The sequence below is a fragment of the Pipra filicauda genome, unplaced genomic scaffold (assembly GCF_003945595.2).
Source record: "Pipra filicauda isolate LSUMZ 115617 unplaced genomic scaffold, ASM394559v2 scaffold69_size3009148_pilon, whole genome shotgun sequence".
NCBI lineage: Eukaryota > Metazoa > Chordata > Aves > Passeriformes > Pipridae > Pipra > Pipra filicauda.
Window position 1 is genome coordinate 235492 of NW_024104864.1, and position 24829 is coordinate 260320.

Genomic DNA, 24829 nt, shown 5'->3' on the forward strand with positions numbered 1-24829 from the left:
CTGTAGGTTCCTTGGGTAAATACCTGGGTCAGCCCCTTTCCCTTCACTGCATCCCTTCCATAAAACAGGATCAGCATCCTATTTTGCAGAGGTGCTGTGAGGTTATCTCATTCAGTGTTTGATGTTGTAGAAGCCAGTGATCTTCATATCTCAGAAGAAAACTACCAGCTTTTGAAAATGCATCCAACTTCTTTCCCTGTCTGTGCTATCTAATTCTCTTTGGTTTATGGCTTGCTAAAACTCTAGACCAATTTCTGCTCAAGGAAAGCTATTTCTCCCATACAGTATTTTCCTTCTAAACTACCAAAACTGAAATAAAAAATAGCAATGGAGAGGCATGCAGCTCTTGCTTCACACAAATGATCTTGTCCTTAACCTCAGGAATATTTGTGTGGAAAAAAGTGACACATTTAAATAATGGGAACAGGAGTGGCCCCATTTTACCTAGAGAAGATGCTGTGCAAATAAAGCAGCAATATTTTGCAGAGCAGAGCATCATGGCCCTAAGTCCTGAGCCACCACAATGTGATGAGCCAGTTGGGGCAGCTGGGAGCTCCAGTGTTTGTTTTGGCAGGTTTTTAGAGAAGATGTGGGGTCACAGGGGTTATGTCCACAGAAGCCAACAGCAGTGTTTATTTTCACTCTGTTGTGTAAGCCCCACTTTGTACCTGTGTAACTTGGCTGAATGTTGTGATGTAACACTGAAATAATGAAATGAGCTCAATGTTTGTTTTAGTTATCACCCACCAACCTAGAACTTTCTTAAATCTCTCTCGAGAAATAAAAAATGGACTTAAGAGGAATGAAATAAAAACTGCAAATACTATAATCAACAACCTGAAACATTTACTATATCAAAGCCAGATAATGCATGAGTTTTTACAGGTCTCTGAGTGACTGCTGAATAATAAGGCATATGTTCTTACTTAATACTGCTTTCTATATGATTCTCATGCCTCTGACAATCCCACTTCCATGAATTTCCATTGATTTCTGTTTAATGTAGCTTTGACGTGACTTAAACATGACCAGTCACAGTAAATATAATGAAGGAAGGTACTGCAGACTAGTGAGAAGGTCAAAAGACTGGAAGACTTGGGCTCTATTTTTGGCTTATCTGTTCATTCCTCTTATGATCTGAAGTGACAAGTGCTATCTTGGTCCCCTTCCCTTTGTCTCTCCCTTAACAATTCTGCTAACAAGGCTTAAATCACTGGGTCTTCATGATCTGGAGGATTACTGCTCTATTACAGGTAAAGAGCTCACATCCAGCCAGCGCTGCAACCACTCAGTGACTCCCAAGTCAGCCTCTCATCCCCATCAACAGGATGGGCAATATCCAGGGGCTCTGCCTTCTTCATGACACCATCACTTTGCCTTCACCATCCCATCTCCCATCTTATGCCTTATGCATCTGCTTTAACCATAGGCACAACCGTCCAGTACACACTTGCTGTCCCTCTTTTTCTGGGGCGATACAAGAGAGAGGATGTGAAGGCTGGAAGCAAGGTCAGTGGTGGTGCCAGAACCAGCACCCAGCCCCAGACATTTGTCCCAACTCTTAAATCCCTCTCTGCTCTCTTCTAATGAAACATCAAGTTCACATACACTGAAATTGCAAACACAAAGTCAAGTACCAATTTACTTCTGCAGTGGAGAGATTTCTGTTTCCAGAGACTCTTACATACCCACACAGGTTCATTTTTAAGAGGTTAAAACACCTGGCACTTAACCACCAAAAATAAACTCAGGTAATAAGTGAGCCAGGCTGCAGCATGCTGCTTAATGTGCTCTCTGATCATCTGGACTGCTATGGTCAGACTGAGGAGAAAACAGTTTCTCTCTGTAGTCATGTTAGGGCTGTGAAGCATGTTACACTGCACTTAGCAACTCTCCTGAGATCTCTGCTGGTGAGGGTCAAATGGGTCCCTCTCCCACCTGCCTTAAAAACTCACAGTGTGTGGGTAACCTGATGTCAGTCCCGTGGCTTGCTGGCTTGAAGGCAACCATAGTTAAAACAGTAGCTGCTAGAAAGTTGGCTCAGTTGCACAGCTGTGAGTGCTGTGGGTGCTGTGGGTACCACCACTACTGCAGCTGTGCCAAAGCAGCATCTGCCTCTCCAGCTCTCCCTCTGCAGTGCTGCTGGCTGTGGGACGGTGTGGAAACCCTTCACTACCACCAGGTATGGCTCGGGTGGGTCTCCTCTTCCCACCCAAATCCCCCCAGCACTACCTGCATGGCAGTGGCTGAGAAGGAGGAGGGCCTGGATGAATCTCAGCACACCCTCTTTACCACAGGAGGATCCCTCGATTACTGGTTTATGCTGTACTTTTATTAAAACTGTGTATTTATTTAGTTTTTTTCAAGCTGTACAGTTTCTCCCTGTCATCTGTTGGAGACCATTTTTCCCTCCTACGCTCAAGCTGTGCCATTCTGCTTCTGCTGCAAAAACAACCTCCTTTTTCTCCTCTTCTCTTCCCTAAACATGGCTTTCTTTTCTCCCTACACACAGTTTTCCTCCACAATCCCACACAGGCTGTCACAGCAGGGAAGGGATAAAGGTTCATGCTGTGATTTGGGGTGGAAATGTGAGACCTTGAAACCTAACTGGGCAAAGCCCTGAATCTTAGGCCACAGGGGCTGGTCCTGTCTTCAGTAGATGTAGTTTGTGTGTGACTCAGCAGCAGAAACACACTCAGACCAAAGCCCTGAAGCTGGACATTGGAGCTATTAAGAACTCCACTGCTTGTGGGAATGGTGAGGTCTTCACACTTTTTCCCAGGGCAAAAGCCTGGTCTACGTGTACTTAAGAGCAGAAATCCCACTGATTCCAGTGGACCTCAAGTCCCATCCTTTCTAGCACCCTAATCTTGGGGTCCCTGGATTTTCTGGGCACACACTACTCACGTCTGTGACATTCACCACCCCGATCTGTGGTCTGAACAAGTCGATCTTGAAGGTCTTCTCCCAGTAAGTGATCAGCTGCAGGAGTGAGAAACAAAAAGCTCAGGAAAAGATGTTTGTAATGCCCCCTTGCACTAGTTTAGTCAATTGGGCTGTGGTGTGAGGGATGTGCATTGACAAGTACATGGGAGAGAAGAGAGGCCTGAACATAAGCTTGGGTTGCCACACCTGGCAAAGGAAAATGCCAACTCTGGGAACGTTCCCAAGGTAACACCTTCATGGGAGGCAGACCCAAAAGACCCAAACAACAAACTCTCAAGGGGATTGCCTGTGGTCCAGTTTCCCATCCTTCCCTCTCCCGGATTCCCTGGGCAATTCCTGCACTTGTGTGTGCACATGCACACACACCCCCACACCCACCCCATCCACGAATTAAACCAAGAAAGGCAAGGAGCCTCTGCCACTCACCAGAGGAAAGTCATCAGGGTCAATCCAGACAATGCTCAGGTCAGGATTATCGGTGTTGTCCCTGGCAACCTGCTTCAGAACTTCCAGGAACTCAAAACCATCTGAAATGACACATGAACCACTGTAACTCTCTCCTACAAACACACTGGCACTTTTTGCTTGTGGGGTTTCCAGCTTCCCTGGCTCCCCTATGCACACAGGAGTTGTTTATAGTTCTCATTAAAATGCTGTCTCCCAGCGCTTTATTTCGATAATAAAGCTTTTAATTTCAGGCATCCTCCCCGGGTATTGAAATTAGTTACACATGAATTAAGTCTCATAATCCTTCCATGGAGTGGAACAATGTCACTATTTTCTTGTGATGAGGGAGGAACTGAGCCCCCAAGAGGCCAAAACATTTCGACATTCTGATGGCTCTGAGACGCATTGATGCCACGGCTTTTCAGGAGTTTGTGGCCTCTGGTTTCCCACATGCCTATCACACACCCAGACTTAAGCACTTTCCCAGATTCACACAGCAAGATGGATGCAGAGTTAGGGAGAAAATTCTGGTGCTGGGTGGAGGGGATGACTTTTTTTTCCCAGGTAGTCATCCATTTATATCCAAAATTTGAATCCCAGCTAGCACGCCTGCTAGCATAAACACCCAGAAGCATCCTGGCTCCCCATCCCATCATGCTGGGGCTCCCCATCCCAGCCAGGGTGCTAGGCTCCACTATGCAAACAAAGCACAAGAAAACACACTTCCTTGAGGGATGGAGAGTCACACAAGGAAGAAAATAGCCTTTTACCTGGGTCGTCTTCTTCAGCGAAGGCTACGATGTGGATGCCCTCCATGTCATCCTCCTGGAAACAACAAAACCATTACTGATGGGCCAGGGAGGGAGGGCAGATTCCGGGCAGTTGCTGGAGATTGAGAGCAGTGGGATGCCTTCAAACAAACAAGAAAATTGCAAATGGAAGCTTGACTGGAGCCCCACTGAGAAGCCAGAAATGGAAGCTGAGGTGAGGCCGAGTCATGAAGGTATTCGGTGCTGAAGTGGGTAGTTTGGGTAGTGTTGCTGAAAGTCTTCAGTTAAAAATGATGTGTGTGCACCATGATGGCAAAGGTGAGGGAGCTTCTGATGGTGTGGGGCAAAAGTTTGTCTGCAGAGAAGGTCGAGGGCTCTCTAGCATGGGAATATAGGCTTCCCATTCATGCCTGAGGCCACCTACCCTCCTCAATTTGCAGATCCCAGGGGATAGTTTACAGGGAGACAAGTATCTGCCACCATGGTTAGTCACAGAACATGCTCCTCGGGGACCAGCAAAGGAGGTTTTCTCACAATATGAGAGGAAAGGTGGCTCATTTGGACCCCTTTTGGGAGGTGAAGGGTCTCTGCTTTAGGTGAGGCTCTCTATGAGCGGTGAGAAGAATTGAGGGGGGGCTCATTTCACGGCTCCAATGAGTGGAGGACAGAAATGACAGCCTGCTAGGCTGCTTTTCTCCATGAGACACATGAGTAATGGGTAATGATATCGGCAAAGGCCAATGGATCTGCTGGCCGGTTCATCATCCGCCTGCTATGAATGTCATCTCTGAATTATCCCGTGGATCGGTTTCGCCTTCCTCACCCGCTGTCGGTCCTGGTTTCCATTTCAATTGGTTTTAATGCAAGAAAAAATTCCCATCTAAATGCTAATTTCTTTTCCCTTCTGAGCCCAGAGGTGACAAAGCCACCATCAAAAACTGAAAGGGAAAAAGCCCCTGAAAGATTAAGTGGAAAACATTATCTTTAAAAACAATAGCGGATGCAAAGCCTTTGTGGATGTCTTCAGGGAATATGTTTTCACTGGGACATTCTGGGCAGATTTACTTGGAATTCAGACCACTTACAGCTGGCAAAATCTGCACTGTTACTTTTTCTTCATATTTGCCAGCAGCATTGTCAGACAGTAAAATAAAATGTATGTATATATGCCATATATATTTATATGTATATAGCTATATAACATAGCTCTATTCTGACCTCCAAGGCAGCAAACGAAACTGGACTAACTCCAGTGAAAGCATTGAGCATGTTGTAAACTTCCAGTGAGATCAAAATCCAGTCCTCTCTCTTCTGTAGGTATGAGTCCCCTGCTTGTAGTAGAGGCAAGCTCTGTATTCCCAGGCTGCTGGTAAAGAAATGTCCCACCGCTGTGAATTCACACTTTTCCTGACGCTAATTTAGAATATGTTCAGTTTGAAAGTGAAATTTGGGTCTCACTGAAGCTCCATTAAAAACCTTGGAGGGGCTTCAATGGATCTTGGGAGCTATGTTCTATACAGAGTCTGTATTTCAAAACAAAATGAAAAGCTATCATGCCTAAGTGACTCATAACTCCTGGTTCAATTTTATTACCTCTTGCTAGTTGTATTAAAGACTCCCAAGGTTTTTGCCGCTTCAGAGTCTCGCAGCATTTCATGTTACACAGCCAAGCAAGGGGACATCTGAATATGCTGTTATAAACATGTCAAGCCTTCTGGAGGAATGACTGCATCTTCCTTAGTGTCTGTAAAGCACCTGTTCAGCTTTGTTTTTCAGCATTCATCTGGGACTTGAGGGTCCCTGACTAGCTTTTAACATTGTATTCATTCACAGTGAAGGGATAATTTGTTATACACTATTTTTCTTTCATTTTCACTCTTTCCCTCTTCCCCAACCCTGCAGACCAGGGAGAGTGTGTGATAGGGGCTAAACTGCTGGTTACTTCTTCACAGTTGCTGATTTGCAGCTTGCATACACCATAATAAGTGCAATCAATGCATAATCTGCTTTGAAATCTATATAATTAACTGTACTGCCTGCCCTCACTTGCATTTTGAATTGTACAACTACTCTGTTACTTTTACAAGGACATGTAGTGACAGGGTGAGGGGGAAAGGGTAGATTTAGATTTAGGAATTAGGACTTAATCTTAGGAAGCAATTCTTTACTGTGAGGGTTGTGAGACACTGGAACAGGTTGTCCAGAAAATTTGTGGATGCCCCATCCCTGGAAGTGTTCAAGGCCAGCTTGGATGGGGCTTTGAGCAATCTAATCTGGTGGAAGACGTACCTGCCATGGCAGGGGGGTTGGAACTAGATGATCTTTAAGGTCCCTTCCAACCCAAACCAATCTATGATTCTGTGAATTTCCATGAGACATCTGTACAATCTGTGCAGCTCACCCAGCAAGCAGGCCACTGAAATCTTCCTACTACCAACACTGATATCCATTAGCTGAGATGGAGCATCCTGCAGCGGAATGTCCTCCACAGCTCTGTCATGGTCCCTACACAGGCCCAACACCTGCCTGGCAAAGTGCTTGGCTTTCTCTCTTCCATCTGTGGAGCAAACGGGACCCAGTTCAGCTGTGCACTGCTGTTGAGCAAAGCATTTGAGCACACTGTTTGAACTCGGGCACTGGGCATCACAGCCAAGGCCTTCCCTTCTTTGGAGAAGAGAGAAAGTAGCTTTGCAAGGAAGGAAAGATAGTGTTTTGCCCAGCCAGAGACTGGAGTTGGGCAGCAGTTCCTTGTTGAAAGCTGGCAGGGGACACAAGGCTTCCCACCCTCATGTACTTACCCACGTCTCAAACATGTCCTCTGGGCGCAGCTTCCTCAAGGTGGCTCTGAAAGGAAGACAGAAATACTCTTTGAGGACATATCATGTCACATGTGATGCTGCCAGAAACACAGAAATGGTCACAATGGCATATTTGACTGTGGCTGGATCAGCCACATTTTGAATGCAAGCGTGGGGGCACTGTAGGTCAACTTATGCTTTTACTTATGGTGATAAAATCCTGCCCCTGGCCCCACTGGAGTCATCACAACCACTACGCATGCTTGGGAAGATGAGATGCCTCTCTGTGCTGGGATGTGCTGGTGAATTAGTCTCACACGTGGCAGATTGTTCTGTCTGTGCTGAGAGCATGAGGTGACCCATTCACTTTTGTCTTTCTGTTCTGGGACATTCCTAACGGGCTTTTCTCCTGGTTTTACCTCAGCATAATTTCAGCATAGAAATCCCTCCAACCTCTGCTGACACAAAGAAGACAGAATAACCTCTGAAGAAGATTTATAATCTAATAACCACTGAGAAGAAAATTTAAACCCTAAGACTAGTCAAAGCAAATTTTTTTGAGAAGTAGTTCAAAAAGGACCAAAAAATTAAGAGTAAATATTTTCAGACACAATCATAGCAGGAAGCTTGTCAGAGAGCCTGGCAGGCTGCGAGTTGACTGTGGTGTTAAAGGGGCACCCAAGGAACACAAGGCCATAGCAGACAAGCACAAGTCATCCTTTGCACCTCTGCTTGCTATGACATCAGGTGTTCATGAAGGATCCCCCAGAAGAGCCGGTCTCTGTGGCTGACCTGTCCCAGGACCTGTTGCAAAGAGAAGTGTCAGTCTATGAGGTTTTAGAACAGATTGGTAAAGGGAGTAGAAGAGCGTTGCCAGAACCAGGTGGCATAAGTGAGATGTGTAACTGTAACCTCTCACTTCAGTTTGCCCTGCTATCAGAGCAGTGGCAACAAGAGCATTTTATAGAGCTTCCTGAAGGACCTGAGGAGCCACAGATCTGGAAGGGTGACTTCCTTATGAGCACAGTGCTACCAGCAAAGTTAGAGCTAAGAGACCTTTGAAGGAACATAATGTGATTTTACAAGAGATGCATGGCCTTTAGGAGGAAAGTTGTGGCTATGGAGTTCCCAGAGCAAGTCAACGAGTGGGGGAAGGTATGCTGGTGAATGTGGTGAGTGGCCTTTGGAGAACCATTGGACAAGATCCTTTATTAAAGACTCTCAGGGAAACTGAGCTGCAGTTAGATCAGAGGAGAGGATCCTCCTGTGGATTAATACCGTTGAAGAGTGAAGATGAATGTTCAGTTTTCATGACAGAGGAAATTAACCAATTCATAGCATATTCTTTGGCATGATCACATGCATAACATATTCTCATATAGTCTGAAAAATATGGGAAATAGGAAGATTTGCTTATCATATCCAGTTCTTTGATGATAACAGAGGTGATACAGAGAGATCTCTTGAAACTTGAGTGTCTGCATGATAAACAGTCATATAGCAAGTAACACACTTGCAGAAAACCAGCCCTGATTATACAGGTGCAACAGTGGGTTCTAAATTAGTTGTAATTAATTATTGCCTCTCAGGAAAGGGGGCAAGTTGTAACAAATTGAGAAAGCATCAACTCCAAAGGAAAATGGCAAAAAGAAGGTTACAAACAGTTGGGAAATTACTAAGGAGAAGGACATATTATACCCTCATGGCAATGGAGAGCTACACTGTGCACCTCCACAGTGAATGTGTGTGTAGTTCTGGTCATCCCATCACAGAAATGACATGAACAACTGAAAAAGGCACATGGAAACGTGGCAGTGATGAGTGAAGGTGTGGAATGATCTCTATTTGGTGAAGATTAAATAGATAAGAATTCTTTATCTTGTAAAGAAGGTGACAGAAGAGGTATTTGGCAGGGGGTCTAAAAAATCAAGAATGGTAAAAAAAAGTGAATATCTTAGAGCATGGCACTAATAATGCCAAGGTCGTGGGTTTGATCCCCGTATGTGCCATTCAGTTAAGAGTTGGACTTGTTTATCCTTGTGGGTTCCTTTCAACTCAGAATATTCTGCAATTCTCTCCCTACAGATTACCTAAAGTGTTAGTCATTGTTCCTCTTAACACAAGAGTTAGTAGGTGTCCAGAGAAATCATTAGGTAGCAGGTATAAACTGAACAAATAGGAATGGTCTTTTGATGCAATGCATAATTCAGCTGCTGAACTCATTACAGTAGGGTATTTTTAGCATCAAAATAGAAATAAGGTAGAAACTACTATAGAAATTGAAGAAATAGCCAATAAGATATACAATTTTTGACCTAGCAATCCTCTCATTGTTAATAGTCCAAACCCAGAGGTTTTATCAGGTGAATGCATATTACGTATTTAGGCATATTTGTAGCTTGCTTTCAAGACACTTTCCCTAAGCTGTTCTCTGGGACAAGCACTCGGAGAAAGGAAACTCAGTGGGAAGGATTTGATCACACCCACAGGAACTGATTGCTGTGTTGTTGCTCTGGGTACCTCCCTATGCTGGAGGGAGTGAAGTAAGTGGGGGTTTGTTAAGTAAGAGGGAGCAGAATTCAGTCCCCCAGGTTGCTACACCACAATTGCAGAGAACTGGGGGTCCAACCCCAGCATTTTGCATGTGAAACAGGCATAAACCCAAAGGCCTCTTGCTGCAAACAGAGGAGCTACCATGTAATTTGGTTTCGTGCAACTGGGAGCAAAATCTGGGCTGAGACCTCGGAGTCCCAGCGCCTGGTCTCTGCGCTCAGATGGACACCCATCTGCTGTGCAGCCTTGGACGAGTCACCCCACCACACTGAACACCAACTTCCTGACCTGCTCAGGAGAGGATGAACTTTCCCACCACAGTCTGCAGCTGCCTGGAGAAGCCTCAGCTGGGAGGCTGTGTGTGGGCTCCTCCTGGGCACCTGCTTCAGATCCTGTCTTGAGGCTGCGATGGAAGCGCAGCAAATCCCAGTTTCTGGAGGAAGTGGTAGTGAAGCCTGCTTGGGCACAGTACAGGGGAACCATTTTTGCAAGGGCTCTTTAAGGCATGACAAAGAGCCTGGATGCTGCTGACCAGTAGTAGCTTTCCCCATTGATGTGACATGGCTCCTTTAGTGGGATGGAGAGGTGGCAGAGGGGCGTTGCACCTCAGAAGGGTTAATCCATGCCCATGAAGTGAGAAAATCTGTTGTGTGAGAGGGAGGAGGCCAATGATCCTCTATACCTTCCTGCAGAGAATACCCTGCCAAGTTGCCTACAGGGAACCAGCATGTGGCAGCTGCTGAGGTTACTTCATTTTAGTCTACAGGTCTGATCATCTCCATGTCTGACTAATTCCCATCTGTGGCTTTAGGTCCTTTACTGGTGGCAAGGTAGGAAGAAGTACTTCTGCTCTGAGATGCTCAGCATTAACTGCTAGGAACATATCACTGTCACCCCAGGGGTCCTCCCCTGCCACAGCAGCACCTTGGTGGGTTTGGGATTTCAGGCATCCGATTTTACAAGACTCCTTTTAATTCTCTTCCGAGCCTTGGCACTTGCAAAAGGCATGGCCTTGATCCTAGCAAGGACCACATAGCATCTTGAAATATATAAGACTTAGGGCATTTTGCTGCAATTTTGTGCTGGTGGAGAGCTTGCCTTATTAGGCTAGCATTTAGCTGACTGTGCTTAATCAGCCTCCTGATGCTACTGCTCAACAGAAAGAGCTTGGAAAAAAAAAGATGGGAAGGACTGAGGTCAAGAAGTCTCGGAGGTCAGCAAAGTGAATTTCAAGTACATGGGAGATAGAGGAGCTTTTCATGTTTCAGAAAAAGCAGAGCTCTGTTTCCTAGTCTGGTGAGTTGTGGATTCCAGAGATGATCTTCTGTCTCTAAACCCTCTGTGGTTGAACACAAACCTCCAGCCGAGCCCAGTTTGAGATCCCCCTCTATATCAATGGTCCTGCTTTCCTGAAACTCTGGCCTGGTCCCTTGAATGTCTGCTGGGAAATGCTATTGCAGGAGCAGCAGGTTAACTGTGCCATTATCCTGCATGGTGTTTTTAGGGGTGTAAAAACACAGCACCTTATCAGTAGCTGTGCCTGTATATTTAACCTCACCCTTTTACACAGGATCAGCCTCCCCGGTGACTTCCAAAACATTGGTAGCTGAGTCCCTGAACAACTGTGCAATAAATCTGATTGCAAAAAGCATGGAGCATTCACAGCTCCTGCTGGGTTGATCAAACACTGTAGGTGCTCAGGACCATTGCCACATGAGGCTCAACACAGCCATGACAGCAGTGGCTGCCTCTCTGTGCCCTTTGTCAGCAGGACTCTCTTAGTCCATCGCAGTTCCTCCGAGCTCGGTCTAAGCTCAGAGCCTGCCTCCAAATGTACCTGACATTAGGAGAGGAATATAGCCATTAGTGAAGCTGTTTTGGGGAAGGATGGGACTGGACAGATTTGAATTTGACTTGAGAGGCCTTGGAGAAGATTATCTTCTACAGACCTAAACAAAAAGCATGGAAAGTAGGCCAAGGTTTCCACTCTCCACTGCTTTCAAGCCTCCCAGCTTTTTGAAGGAGGACTAACTAGGGAAGAAAAGGAGGCTGTGTTGTCACAGCTCCATTGTAGTGAGCTCTGATTGCTACACAGATACTTTTACCTCTGTGACTAGCGAAAAACCAGCCACAATCTCCAACCTGGGTCAGCAAATCATGGAAAAGGTGGTTGTCATGCTGATTTTTTCTGAGAGGGTTGCCCTAGAAAGGCAAGGTTGCAATGACAGACACCTTTACTCACCTTCCTTTTCCAGGAGCATCCTGTACACTACCTACCTTCTGTGCTCTCTCACAAATTCAACCAGCTCCTCTTCTGTGTAAGGCTTATCAGGGATGTGAACAGGCTCATCCATAAATGGTTCATAGAAGTCCACCTCATTCATCTTCAGACCTAGCTTCTTGGCAACCTGTTACAGTGCAGATAGTCAGAGGTGAGGGAGCCTGATGTGCCTCTTTGCCTACCCAGAGTGTCAGAGTGTAAGAGTGTCAGAGCTGAGATCAAGGTGCTTGTTCTACCTCAGAGTGCACTCCTAGGGATAGCCCACAAAACAGAACAGATCTTTCCTTGGTTAAAAACCCACTGATGCTCTCTCCACTACTGGTGTCAAGCACTGGAGTAGAGCAAAGCCAGACTCAAGGTCCCGCAGACCTGATGTAGGTCAAACCCATATCAGGACCTCCCTCCATGCTGCAGAAATGGCCTTTTATCTTGTGACAGAGCCAAATCCCAATGTGGACACGAATACCACAAAATACAGGAACACTGAAAATGAGAAGCTAGAACCAGATAATAAATTTGGGAACATCCTGAGCTCTCAGAAAACAAGTGGTGGCATCTTCGAGCTCCCATTTAGGTCTGTGGGTGCTTACCCCTTTGTCAAAAGTAGCAAAGAACTTGATGTATGGCTGGAATTGTTCAGCAGCTTCTTCAAATGCCTTGAAATCTGGAAAGAGAAAAGGGGAATGAAGAAGATATTTCACAGACAGCTGACCACAGTTTGATCAGCACGGAAGGCATCAGGGAAGAACAAATATAAATTATTGCAAACTCCAACAGATGACAGCCCTATGTTTCTTCCACCCTTTCAGGGTTTACACAGAAGGACCATTTCAAGTGGAGCAACACGCTGCACAGCTCCACAGTGCTCAGGAAAACTACAGATCCCAGCATGCCAGACTTTGTGGCTGAAATCAGCAGCACCGTCAAGCAGGTCCAGAGGTAGTTCAGCCTGGGAAATACATGCAATTGCTCCAGCATTAATGATTGCCACCATTCCCTAAGCGGTCACCAAGCATTATTAGGCATGCTTGTCCTGCTGCAGGAGGAGGGGAAACAAGGTACAGAAACAAGGTATGTTTTTACTGTTACTCCTAACAGCACAGTGCTGGGTTCCAGCCTGGCAGGAGATCTTTACAATAGGCTTTTCCCACTTCTCTTCAAAGTACTTATTACTGAATTTCCTTACCCAGTATAACTGTAACCTCAACTGATTTTGGGTGAGGTAAACTTACTTTACTTTAGGAGCCCTGGATTATGGCCCTCTTCTCTTACCAGCAGACTCCTTGTAGAAGGGTCACGGCTGTTGGTGTAGGAATGGGCTCGTGCATAACACCAGCAGAAACTTGTCTGCAACCCCACCTCATCTTCCATCAATTTTCACATTGTTGCACCCTGCCATATACCCCTAACACCCTTAATGTTCATGCAGAACAACCAACGCCCGGCCCCCTGAGCCCCCAGCCAGGCTCTAAGCCCCACAGGAACTTCTTACGTTCAGAGTCTTCTCCTTTAAAGTAGCCGATGAGTTTGATTTCATCATCGATCTGGTCAAAGGCCTGAAGCTCCAGCTTGCTGTTTATGACCTCCACGGGGTCTTCTAGCAACTGCCATGACAAATGCATGTGATAGCACAGTGATTTGCAGCACCAACCTATGCCTGGCAGGGTGGGTCACAAGCAGCCTAAGTGAGGAGAAAGGGGTCACCCAATTTCTTCACTGTTGGAAACCCTAATTAGTGCTCTCTGCCTTAATGTGAGGAACCGAGAGATGCAGGTCACCTTCAAAGGGAGACATTAGTAGGTTCCCTGCATAGGTGAAAGCATCCAGAGGGAGGCTGATAGAGGACAGGGTAACCTGGATAGATGCTGAGGGACCTGCTGCGATGAGAGATGAGGGGTAGCAATTGCAGCTGGCTTTAGGGAGGTTGAGAAGAAGGAAGAGCAGTCAAAAGGAGTTGGTATGAACACTGTGAGCTTCTGTAAGTGATACATATATACCTACATCTATATATACCTGTTTTCAAGTGTCATTTGGTGGAAGAGTTCATTGCAAAGAACTTGCTTCTTAAAAGCATTAAAACCAGCACACTAGAGGGTGGCCAAACAGAGGTTTGGAGCAGTGGAAAGTCTGGATGTGAATTTTCCTGGCTGATGCTCCTATGAAGAATGGTTTAAACCCAGGCTTTGGCCCCACACACATCACAGTGTTGATGAGGAATCTGGAAGACCTATCTGGCACTTTAGCCTGCCATTGATTCAGACTTTGTTTCTGTTTTCTTAACTAGTCACTGCCGGTGAAAAGATTCAGTCTGATTATTTTGCCCAATAATACTGGTATAAATCAGGTGCGTTTTCACTAGAGGAAAAGAAAAACAGGCAGGCCACTGTACAGCCTACAGAGGAGGAGAGAACCTCTGGTTCAGAGAGAACCTCAGGTTTCAGATCAGGCTGCTGAGGCATCACAAATGTTTGGTTTTATTTCCCTGCTTTACCTGCTGTTACCCTGCCAAGTACTTTTCCTCTAGAGTGGAAAATGCCCAAATAGAAATCCTTGGTCTTTTCTTTTTCACAGAACATGATTTTTCAGTGTCACACCACAAGGCATAGCAAGAAAAACCTCATCAAGCACCTTACACTGCACTCCTTGTGAGCAATGCTCCGACATGAGGCTGTGCCTCTGCTGTACCCACAACAGTATGTGCAGTTTCCTGCTGCCAGTGGCCTGAGCCATGGGAACCAGGGATTCCACTGCTGGCAAAGCCCTGACCTGTCTGTGGCCCTCCTGAGTGGGGCAGATGCCCATTTCTGTCCCTGAATCCACTAGCATGTGTTTTGGCCATAACACCCGATGCATGCAGCCACAGACATTGTCACAGAAGAGCTGAGGTTCTAGGTATCCGTTTCTCTTCCCTGGCTGTGCTTCTTCTCATCGGCAGTCCTGCACCACAGGTGACCATGTAGGCAACCTGCCACCCTGGGAAACAAACACTGCCAGCTCCACTGCTCGCCTTACCTCCCTTATCTGCTTTACTGCATGGCTGCTTATAAAGGAGTCTCATTTCAAAGGAAAGCCAAACCACCACAAAATGTTTTCATTACAAAGCAAAGACCATGGTTTTGGGCTGTTGCCTTTCCTAGGAATAAAACGTAAAAAAAGAGAAGTGCAACATATATGTGGGGGATTCAGCATCTTTTTTTCATTTAGGCACAAAGGTGAGTACATCATTGTGCCCATGCACGAAATGAGCCAAGGGCACTTAGTCCTAGGGCCTTGACCATCTCTCACTCATGGCAGTGCAATTTCGGAAGTTGCCTGAAGAGATATTACATTGTATGTGTCTAGAAATGGGAAAATAGTTTGCAGCATAAGGCCTTTTCAATGCACCAAGCTCTTTTTAGTTGCTCTATAAGAATCCTACTTCTCGGATATTCTTTTTTTGAAAATAACTTTTCTTTAAAAAAAAATAGTGTGGAAGACTTTGCAACTGGGAAAGTGTTTGCACACCAGCTTACTAACTGAGATGGGTGATCAGCAGTCAGTTATGTGGGATTGTTGCTGACTTCCATTCAAATACTCCATAAACAAGAAAGAGGGCATAATGTCTCCAAGACAAAAGAGGTTGGTAGCATATAAAGATACCAGCTTCCCTGTGAACTCATGGCCAGACAAGTATTGGGGAAGATGGCAAATGCCATCTCTACCAGTGAGTAGCAAACAGATGGCATTTCAAACAAAGATACACTTGTGTTTTTTAGCAAACTCAGTATTTGCAAGGTCTTCTCTGAGAGGCTTTATCTAGCTCTGAGCTTATCTGTACTTACATCCAAGAGGAATTCCACCAAGACATCTGTGGCCAGTTCCCCATCAAATTCAATCAACCGCTCATCCTTAAAGACATAGAGACTTCCCTCTTCAAGCAAGCCTGAAAGAAGGAGACAGGAAACATAACGTGGCTAATGTGTCACTAAAAGCATTTTTACTGCAGAGTATCTTGCTTGTTATTCCAACAATGCTGTCTGGGAAAATGCAGTTGCCAGTTAACTGGGTTGGTCTACTTAGAAACGACCTGAGCAATCTCCTGACTGATGGCACAGCAACAGACCTCAGCCAGAACTGGGGCTAACTTCTTCCCAAATGTTGAACTTTTCAGTCAGGTCACAGTTTGGCCTCATCTGGAAAAATTCTGTACCAGGAACTTGTTTTATCTTGGCTATCTATCTCACAGTATATACTGGGCTCTAACTGGCAGCTCAGACTTTAACAACCTGTCACTATGGAAAGTGGATTTTCCTGAGGGTTGTGCTCACTGTCTGGAGAAGGCTGGACTGTATGAACATCAACAGTGATCTAGAAGTGAGCTTCAAACTGTCTGAGGCTTATCTGGCCTTGGCAAAAGGGTTAGAAACCCATGGGAGAGATGGCACAGACAGCAGGAGGCAGATGTGAATGCAATATCACTGCACTGAGGACTGAGTGCCACTGCACTTCATTGGAGGCTCCAAAATCAGCAGCATTGGCCTCCTGTAATGCAGGACAGCAGAGTACCACAGGTCAAGGTGGTTGGTAGTTTGTTTCTTCTCAGAGGAGCAGAAGCTCTTGTCTTTAGTTGAGCTCCCACTACCTCACACAGCCTCTAATTTAGGAAAGAAAATTACACTCTGGTATGTCTAAACAGTCTCTGACATTAAGCCTAGTGGTATATTTGTGTGCTGTTTTATTTATGTGCCATAGTATTTCCATATTGTTTTGTGGGCTAAAATATGAAAGGATTGTCAGTCCCTGTAATGCAGCTGTGTCCAGGCTTGGGCAGTGCAGCATCTTTCCACCTTTAGAACAAGTTTCCCCTTTTGCTCTGGAGAGCAAACCAGAACAGTTTGGCACCTGGCTGCCAAACCATTGCAAGGCTGTGGCTCCCCCTTTTGTTGACAGAGGTCACCCTGCTGTGGGGCTGGTGACATTTGGGGACCTATGTTATTTCCCTGTATGTTCTGATTCTGCCCCGCTGTATCAGTTATATCTCTATGTAGGAAGAGCATGAAGTTACTCCATAGCATCTATTTACTGTTCCTGCACAGCAAGCTGTGAGCTTACACCTTGTCATCATTACAGCATGAATTGCCTTTCTTTTTCACTTGATTCGGTTTGGTTTTGGTACTCTCAGACAACAAGGTTTTTGCTGAAAGAGTCTCTCTGGGTTCATTCCTCTCATCCTCACCCCTACCCCTCTACTTGATCCTGCCCTTGGTGAGGTGGGCAGGTGGTCAGTGTGCAAGTGCTACCAACATCCTCCCTATCCTGGTAACAAGGATTTGGCTGCCCTCTATGGGGCTGGCTGTTCGATATCACTCCCACAGCCTCTCCAAGCTATTCCAGAAATGTCAGACATGGGACTCACCTAATTTTTTGGCAAGTTTGGCATCCTTCTTGGAGTCCACCATCCCAAAACCAATGCTTCTGGGCTCCAGGACCTGAGCTGCCAGCTGTGGGAGGAATCAGAGAGCCCAACATTAGCAGCGTTGACACCACAGGGTAGCTAAAGGGCATCACGCTCCACTAGCATGGCATGACAGACACAAATGACCCATATTCTGCTTTTGAACAGCACCAGTGAGTGGGATGTGTCACATGCTGCCTCTCTGCTGAGATAACCAGAGGTCACAAGGGTTGGGTTTCTTCCCATTGTGTTGCAGCAGGGATTTGCTGGCACTACCACATGCTGTTTGCAGCTGTTTGAGACTGGCACTGGGAGAGGGCTCCTGACTGAATCAGAGACGCTAAAGCAGTGGGCATGGCTGGAAGAAAAAGACCCGTGCTACTGACACAAAGCAAAAACTGTTTCCTCCTTGGTGCCTTATTGGCCTCCTTCAGGGGAGTGCAATGTGGGGGCACTACCAACATTTTAACTTTTGTTAAACTCTTGCATGGTGCCAGGTAGCAGTGGATGCAAACTGGATGGGATGCAGGATACTACAGCATCATGTTTCCTTCATGCATGCAATGGGGTGGCCAAAATAGGCTCACTGTCTATGAAATAATTGAAGTCATGTCACCTGTCCAGGCTTCAGTAGCCCCCCAGATCCTGGTCCCCTCTTTTCGCTAAAGAAATGCATCTAATCCCATCCATGCTCGTGTTTACCTCTCACAGCTTCTCTAAACCACTGCCCCCTGTTCCCACCATTTTTGACGAAGGGGCCTCTTGAAGATATCGAGTTCCTGCCTGTTTTGTGAAAATAGATATGTGAGGAAAGGAGAGAAGCTCTGCAAGGGCCCCATGGTGGGAGCAGCCCCGGGTGAGACCCTGTGAATTCCAGATAGACTCCTAGAGATGCAGTGACCCTGGAAAATGGGTCCACTTAAGCAGGTGACTGACAGCCCCACTGCAAACATGCTACAGACCATACAAGGTGATAATGATGCTCTGAGACCACCAAGCAGCTGTAAGAGCCTCTTCCTGCTCCCTCTCCCTTCCTGATCCATGAACGCCTTGGTCTTCTTGCTATTCCTCCTCCCAACCCCGTCGGAGAGTGGGGGGTGATGGAGATGAGGGGTCAGGGGTCTCTGGGATAGGAATGTCCCTATTAGGGCACAGCTGCCAGTGCTCGGCAGTAGGAGAGGGGCAGATGAAAAGCCATGACCAGAGATATAGAGGGCTGATTTATGAGGAAGCCCCCCCTGCCCGACCCATTTTAGTTCCTGCCCCAGAGTCAAAGCCAGTTTGAATGTCGCCCAGCGGCGCTGCCACTGCAGCCGTGCGGCCCCGTGGCTCCCCTGCTATAAATAGCTTCTGCCTGTGCCCGGCCACTGTGAGAGTGAGCAGCAATAAAAGGTGTTGGGGAGCAAAAGTGGTGGGGCAGCTACCTTGCCTGTGCGATGGGGTGTCATGGGGCCGGCCAGCTCCCTGTGCTGTCAGCACCCAGCCTGTCCCCAAAATTCTGGAGGATGGTGACAGACACCCAGATGATCAGGTCTCAAGACCTTGCTTGAGCAAAGGAGAGTGATGAAGAATGTGGTTGTTTCCTTCCTTCCAACAAATATGCATCCCCAGGCCTGTTCCAAACCCAAAGCCCTCCAGGAGGACATAGTCTCCACCAACCCCCACAGCAACACCGCAGCCTTGAACCCCCTGTGGCTATCTGTCCTGTTGTCCTTAAGGGGACACCATGTGAAGTAAAAGGGGTGCTTCTGTTACACAGGAAACAGGCATCTCAATGCTCTTTCCTTGCTCTTTGCCAGTGCTTTAAAACAAAGGTAAGGCTGCACGTTCGGGGCCTGTGCCATGGACACTGCCTGAATGGGGCAGAGCACTGATTCATGTTTGCATATCCAATGATGAGGCATCTGAGCACTAGTTTGACTGGTCTGGCATCCCATCTCCTGGCTCGGGCCACGGCTGTACATCTCAGACCACCTGAGAGCAGTTGGCACCCAACATTGCTGTGAGAGATGGACACCTCTTGTGAACTCTCTAGACATCTCCAAGCAAGATGGTGAGAGAAGATCTCCCATAATGGGTATCTGTCTTTCCTGGACAAGGGGATGGAGCCTGTAGGAGCATCAGCTTTCTGGGACATTGTCAACATGCTTGTTGGCAGTTGTGCACACCGGCAAGAGGTTCCTCAGAGTCAATGCTTGAAGCTCTGGCTGCTCTGTGACCAGAGGTAAAACACAGAAAGCCCAAGGGAAGAAGGCTTGTTCAGTCATGTCCACTCCAGTTGATACTTATCTAGCTACTCAGAGTTATGTCAGCCATGTGCCAGACAAAGTCAGGGCAGTTTAAGCCCAATAGTTCTTGACCCCTGCACACAGAAGATGGTTAAGGTTTCTTGTGGGTGTTTGAAGAAGGTCAAAAATGTGCAGAAAAGCTGCAACACCTGCTACAAACAAGTGGTTGGGTTGACTGCAAGAGAGGAGGCATTGATCAGGAGTCATGTATGTCAGCATGCAGCTCACACGAGGTAAGTCTGGAGAGGTGTGGGTGTAGCCACGTAGCTGTGAGCATGGGATCTTGCTGGGAAAGAGTAAATGTGTCGAGAAAACATGGGTGATGTGATGAAAGCCTCTTTGTATGAGACTCTGAGAGTGCTCAGTGGTCAAAAATGGCCACAGTAACGCTGGAGGTGTGCCCGTTGGTGTGGCAGGGCTTGTGTGACTGTGTCTAGCAAGACTGTCTCTTGGAGGTGTATGTATTGTGGATATGAATGTTTAGAGATGTCCCTCTGAAGAGGCTCATCCCGAGAGATGTGTAACAGTGTGTGTATATAGGAGCATGCATGTGTACAGGGTGTATGTGTGCCTGTGGGTTATGTTTGTATGAGGGGACAGAGCTGGGAGCCAAGCAGGCACCCTGGCTCGTCTGCTGAGACCTTCATGCTAATGAGACAATGAGGAAAGCAGTACAGCCTGTGCTCATCCTCAGAGCAGTGTCTCACAACAGGGAACTCTTTGTGTAACATGAGACTCTCTTTAGCTCTTTCTACTGTGGCAGTTCCTGGGGGCAGGAGACCTTTGCAGGGTGTCAGTACCTATGTGGTGGCTTTTGAAAGTGCCAGCTATGCAGGGCCTTGGTTTCCCTGCTTTCCACTGCAGCAGGTGAGTCTGACCAGTGCGTAGGTGAAGATATGTTCCCACACCTATACTTCAATCCCATATGGCAGCAAAACATGGAGTATGCCAGAGGCACAGCAGTTTGGCTAGTTGCCCCCTACTCATTACAGTATCAAGCATTTATATATCCCCTTACAGTATTTTCTGATTCCATAATGCTAGTGGGATTTGAATGCAGATAATGTTTCTAATCTTGACAATCCTCTTGGCTCAGGACCTTGGGTCAGAGGCAACTGTAATCTAAGAACACAGCCCCTCCTCCTTCCACTCCTCCTCCTCATGCTTTTAAATTCATATTGCTTGAAGTCTTGGCCAGCCAGAGGCCTTGCCTTTGTGTCAGCCTCTATAGTGAGTAATTTAGCTTCAACAGCTGCATAGGGAGATGGAGAGTATAAACTGCCCTGGAAGAACTGGACCTACTGATCATGCAATCCCTGAGGTAGAGCAAGAGATTTGGGCAAGCAGAGTTGGCTGAGAGGATGAGCAAAGAGCCCAGTATCTTGTAAGCTCACATCTCATGCACATTTTCCAGCCTTCCTCTCATGTGCATGAAGCCTTTGCAATGCATACTTTCTAACCACAGGATCACAAGCTCTGTTCTGTGCAGCCTTCGGAAAAGGAGGTGTGAGTTTGGGTGCACTCCTCCTTTCTTCCGCATGGCTCAGGTAATAGGCATACTTGAATTTAGGTAAACATGAGGGAGTGCATGACCCTCTGGGATGTGCGAGACATGCCAGCCCAAAGTGAAGCTTGAGTACCACCGAGTAAGCAAGAACCACCTCATCTTGTATGGTGTCAGCAGTAACAGGCACTCTGAATAATGGGTGTGGAAAGACACAGCTCCCTGCTGAACATCTCAACTTCACACCCACTGTACCTATCTGAACTTAGGTGTGATGCTGGGAAGCTTTTGAGATTTAAGAAGTTGCACGGGGTCATTCTAAAATCCCAGGTTATACGGCAGTAGAAATATCACTGTCTGCCTGACCATGCTCCTATTCCAGCTGCAGACAACACTGATTGTGCCAAACCTTGCATTTAGTGTCAGTTTTGCTGCTAAATGGCAGACAAAATCCAGCAGAGAGGGTTACAAATGGGGGTGGGAGGGGTGGCTGTCTCAGCATGGTCAGATTTCTTTGTGAAGTGACATTATGGCATTCTGACCTGGATTTTCTTCCCACTTCTCTAGCACTAAGCTCCCACGGACAGTAAGGCTCAACTTTCTTAGCTGCTCAGGCTGGGAGACAGGTGTCTGGGGTGTTTGGGTGTCTGAAAGCCATTGTAAGTAAAATTCTCTTACACATGGGGAGCTTTCTGTTTCCCTATCTAGCAGTGGAGGAAGAACAAAACTCCAGCAACGCAAGGAGAAGAGCAACAGCGGCTGATGAGGAAATGTTCCACAAGCAATCTACACTTCTCTGCTACTCTCTTTAAAGCTGCAGTTGATGTTGATGGTCAGAAACTGGTTGATGAAATGATGATGATTTTATATTCAAAAATGTTAGGTTTTTATTTTCAGAATCAGTAGGAGGAGATGGCAAGTGTCTAGGGTATTTCCCCAGAAGTTTTGAATCTTAACGCAGGGCTCATGCCTTCATGCTATAGTTGGCTTCTCTGTTGTTTAAGCCAGTGGACAGTTTCTTGGAGAGCAGAGAGGGTTATTTCTCCTTCCTAGTGCTGTGCTGTCTCCTCTAGCATTCCCTTGCATAGCACACTAGTAATGTTTCAGGTTCTTCCATAATTCAGGCTGGTAAATTAGAAGTCCTGAAGCATCATGATGATCAAAGAGCAGGGCCAGAAGCCTGCTGAGCAGTTGCCACCAGAGAAGTCACTCTGCTGGCAGTGAGAACTGAAGAAGAATTGTGTGTCCCACCTTCCAACGCATTTCCACCACCTGAGCTGCCTGGAGAGGTTGAACCTCCCCTCCTAGGGATCACTGCTCCTTGGACTAAAAGGCAAGTCCCCATATATGGGACACCCAAAGGTTACTCCCTCAGAGGTGGCTTTCACAGGTAATGCTCCAAAAACACTGCCTTGGAGCTTTAGTTGCTGCACAGCCACTCAGCACAGTTAGACATACGATGTGCTCTTTGGCTGCCTCCCTAAAGGTTTCACATAGTTAGGGCTGTATTTTTATCTGCTCCTGGCATCCCTAATTTTAGCGAGCTGTAAGCCAAAGCGCAGCCCCCTCAGCTGTGAACTAACCGAGGCTGATGCCTGTGCCACTGAGCACCCATGGGTGCAGGGGCCACCTGCTGCTGCTCCCAGCCAGTCCTCACTGGCACTACATCACAGATGTTTTGCCAACTCAGCTGTGCAGCTCGTATGCCAAGGACAGATGGGGACGTGCGTGTGTGCACACATGTGCTGCCCCAGGCTGTGGGGTTTGGGATTAGGCTGGAGGCACACCCCTCTAACCTCCCCTTTGGCCAAAGGGAGACTGAAGGTGCAATTTGGGGGCTGTCCCTGAGAAAAGCGAAGCCGTTGCTGCCTTGTTGTCTTTCTGGCCTCAGAAAGATTGCATTGAAACTGACAACTGGATGTGGCTGTGAAGCCCATGCAGGGCACAAGCTGGTTCCTTTCATTAGATGCTGGAGGAGGGAAGCATGCTTGGTATTCAGCCCATTCACCTACGCAGACCACTGCCCATGTCATTTGTACGCCTCCAGCTCCCAGGAACAAGCTGGATTTCTCCACTTTCTGACCAAGTGGGTGTAAACCAGCACCTCTGAAGTCCCGGAGAGTTCAGGATGCTGCAGGCAAGAGGTGGGAGCTCTGGTCCTGCATCTGCAGGAAGGATTAGGGAGGCAGGGCCCTGGGGGAACAGAGGGGTCCTTGAGACAAGAAAACCTTTTACCCAAGGAGTGAGCAGAGAGAAATAAGAACTGAGGAAAGCTTTAAATATACACAGCCCTTTTTGCGCAGGGTTCGAGGTGTCAGAGGTCTGCTAGCTGACGGCTGTCTGTCTCCTGCCAGGGCTGGACAGGGTTCCCAGAAAAAGGACGTATCATGTATGGCAGCTGGCCTTCACCGGAGCTGCGTCAGAGAGCACACAGGAATGAGCACCATCAGCACTGCTCAAGAGGGAGCACTGACCCTCCGGGGGCACTGGGGAGGGGAGGAGTGACTGCCTGGGAATTGAGTCCTTCATTGTTGCTGCTTGCTCTATTTCCTTGGGCAAGTTTTTTTTCATGTATGTAGGTAAATCCCAATGTGCAAAGGAGAAAAAAGAAAATAATTTGGACCTTGCTAGGCCTTTCCTAGGCCATGGATTTCTTGCCTGGGTGCCTGTTATTTAGAGACAGAGGCTGCAAAAGGATATCTTTGGTCGTCAGACCCATAATCATGTCATTCAATCTCTGTCACAAAGCGGTCAATGTCCATTTAAAACTGGTTAGACTGTTCTCCCCTTGAGCCTTCCTTCTCTGGTGATCAGGGACTTTGTAGTTCCAGACTTGTTTTATTCATAGACCATTTGTCCTTAGGCTTTGAGTTTAAATAGCTCTTCTCTCTCTCGGGTGTTTAAAGAGAATTATCATATCCCCTTTCCATTCTCCCTACAAATGATATTCAGGCATGAAGGAAGGGCAGTCACAGGCTTTGATTAGTTTAGTTTTAGATGAAGAGCACTGGCAGACCAAGTTCCGGAATAAGGTCGGGGTGGGCGAGCATGGCATGGCCAACCATACCCACTCTGCCCCGCAGAGCAACAGCTGCCCCAGCCTGCGGTCAGGATCCTGAGAAATGTCAAGGTCCAGGGTGGAGAACATGAAATGATAACTACAAACACCACAATGTCCACTGAGTAGACAAGTATGAGCTCAAGCAAACCCTCAGGACAGGCAAAGGAAGAAATTCACCGTTGTGAGAGTGCCGTTGTGAGTCCTGCCCCCCAGGAACCAGCCCAGCAGGAAGGCACTGGGAAACCTTGCTGGCACTGTTTGGGGAAGCTGACTAGCGTGTCAGGATGGCCAATACCAAAGAGGATGGACTTTTCAACAATTTTCCTCAACTGCATTTCTGAAGGGAGCAGTGACTCAGAAGGAGTCTCCATGCAGCTCAAGGTCTTGCATGGAAATGGTCTCAAATTGCACCAGGGGAAGTTTAGATTGGATATTAGGAAAACAATAATATTAGGAAAAATTTCTTCACTGAAAGGCTGGTCAAGTCCTGGGACAGTTTGCTCTGGAAAATGGTGGAGTCGCCATCCCTGGAAGTATTTAAAAGACATGTAGTTGTGGCCGTCAGAGGTATGGTTTAGTGATGGGCTTGGCAGTGCTGGATTAATGGTTGGACTCGATGATCTTAGAGATCTTTTCCAGTCTAAATGATTCTAGACTCTATGGCACCTACAGAGGTTGTCTGCAACAGCTGGACAGTGAAAAGAGCTCATTGCTTCAAGGCCAAGGAAGCCTGCAAAGACTAAGCAG

The 24829-nt window shown here is 46.9% G+C and overlaps 1 protein-coding gene across 1 annotated transcript in view; it reads right to left on the reverse strand.

Annotated features, from left to right (window-relative positions):
• Window positions 1-24829, reverse strand: part of CASQ2 (calsequestrin 2) — a 32285-nt gene that overhangs the window by 1743 nt on the left and 5713 nt on the right. The window contains exons 2-10 of the mRNA XM_027730437.2: window positions 17191-17275; window positions 15617-15717; window positions 13288-13399; window positions 12386-12459; window positions 11792-11922; window positions 6962-7007; window positions 4164-4218; window positions 3373-3473; window positions 2908-2982 (exon numbers count right to left, since the gene is read on the reverse strand). Coding sequence (XP_027586238.1) covers window positions 2908-2982; window positions 3373-3473; window positions 4164-4218; window positions 6962-7007; window positions 11792-11922; window positions 12386-12459; window positions 13288-13399; window positions 15617-15717; window positions 17191-17275 — 780 coding nt within the window. The remainder of the gene's footprint in view (window positions 1-2907; window positions 2983-3372; window positions 3474-4163; window positions 4219-6961; window positions 7008-11791; window positions 11923-12385; window positions 12460-13287; window positions 13400-15616; window positions 15718-17190; window positions 17276-24829) is intronic.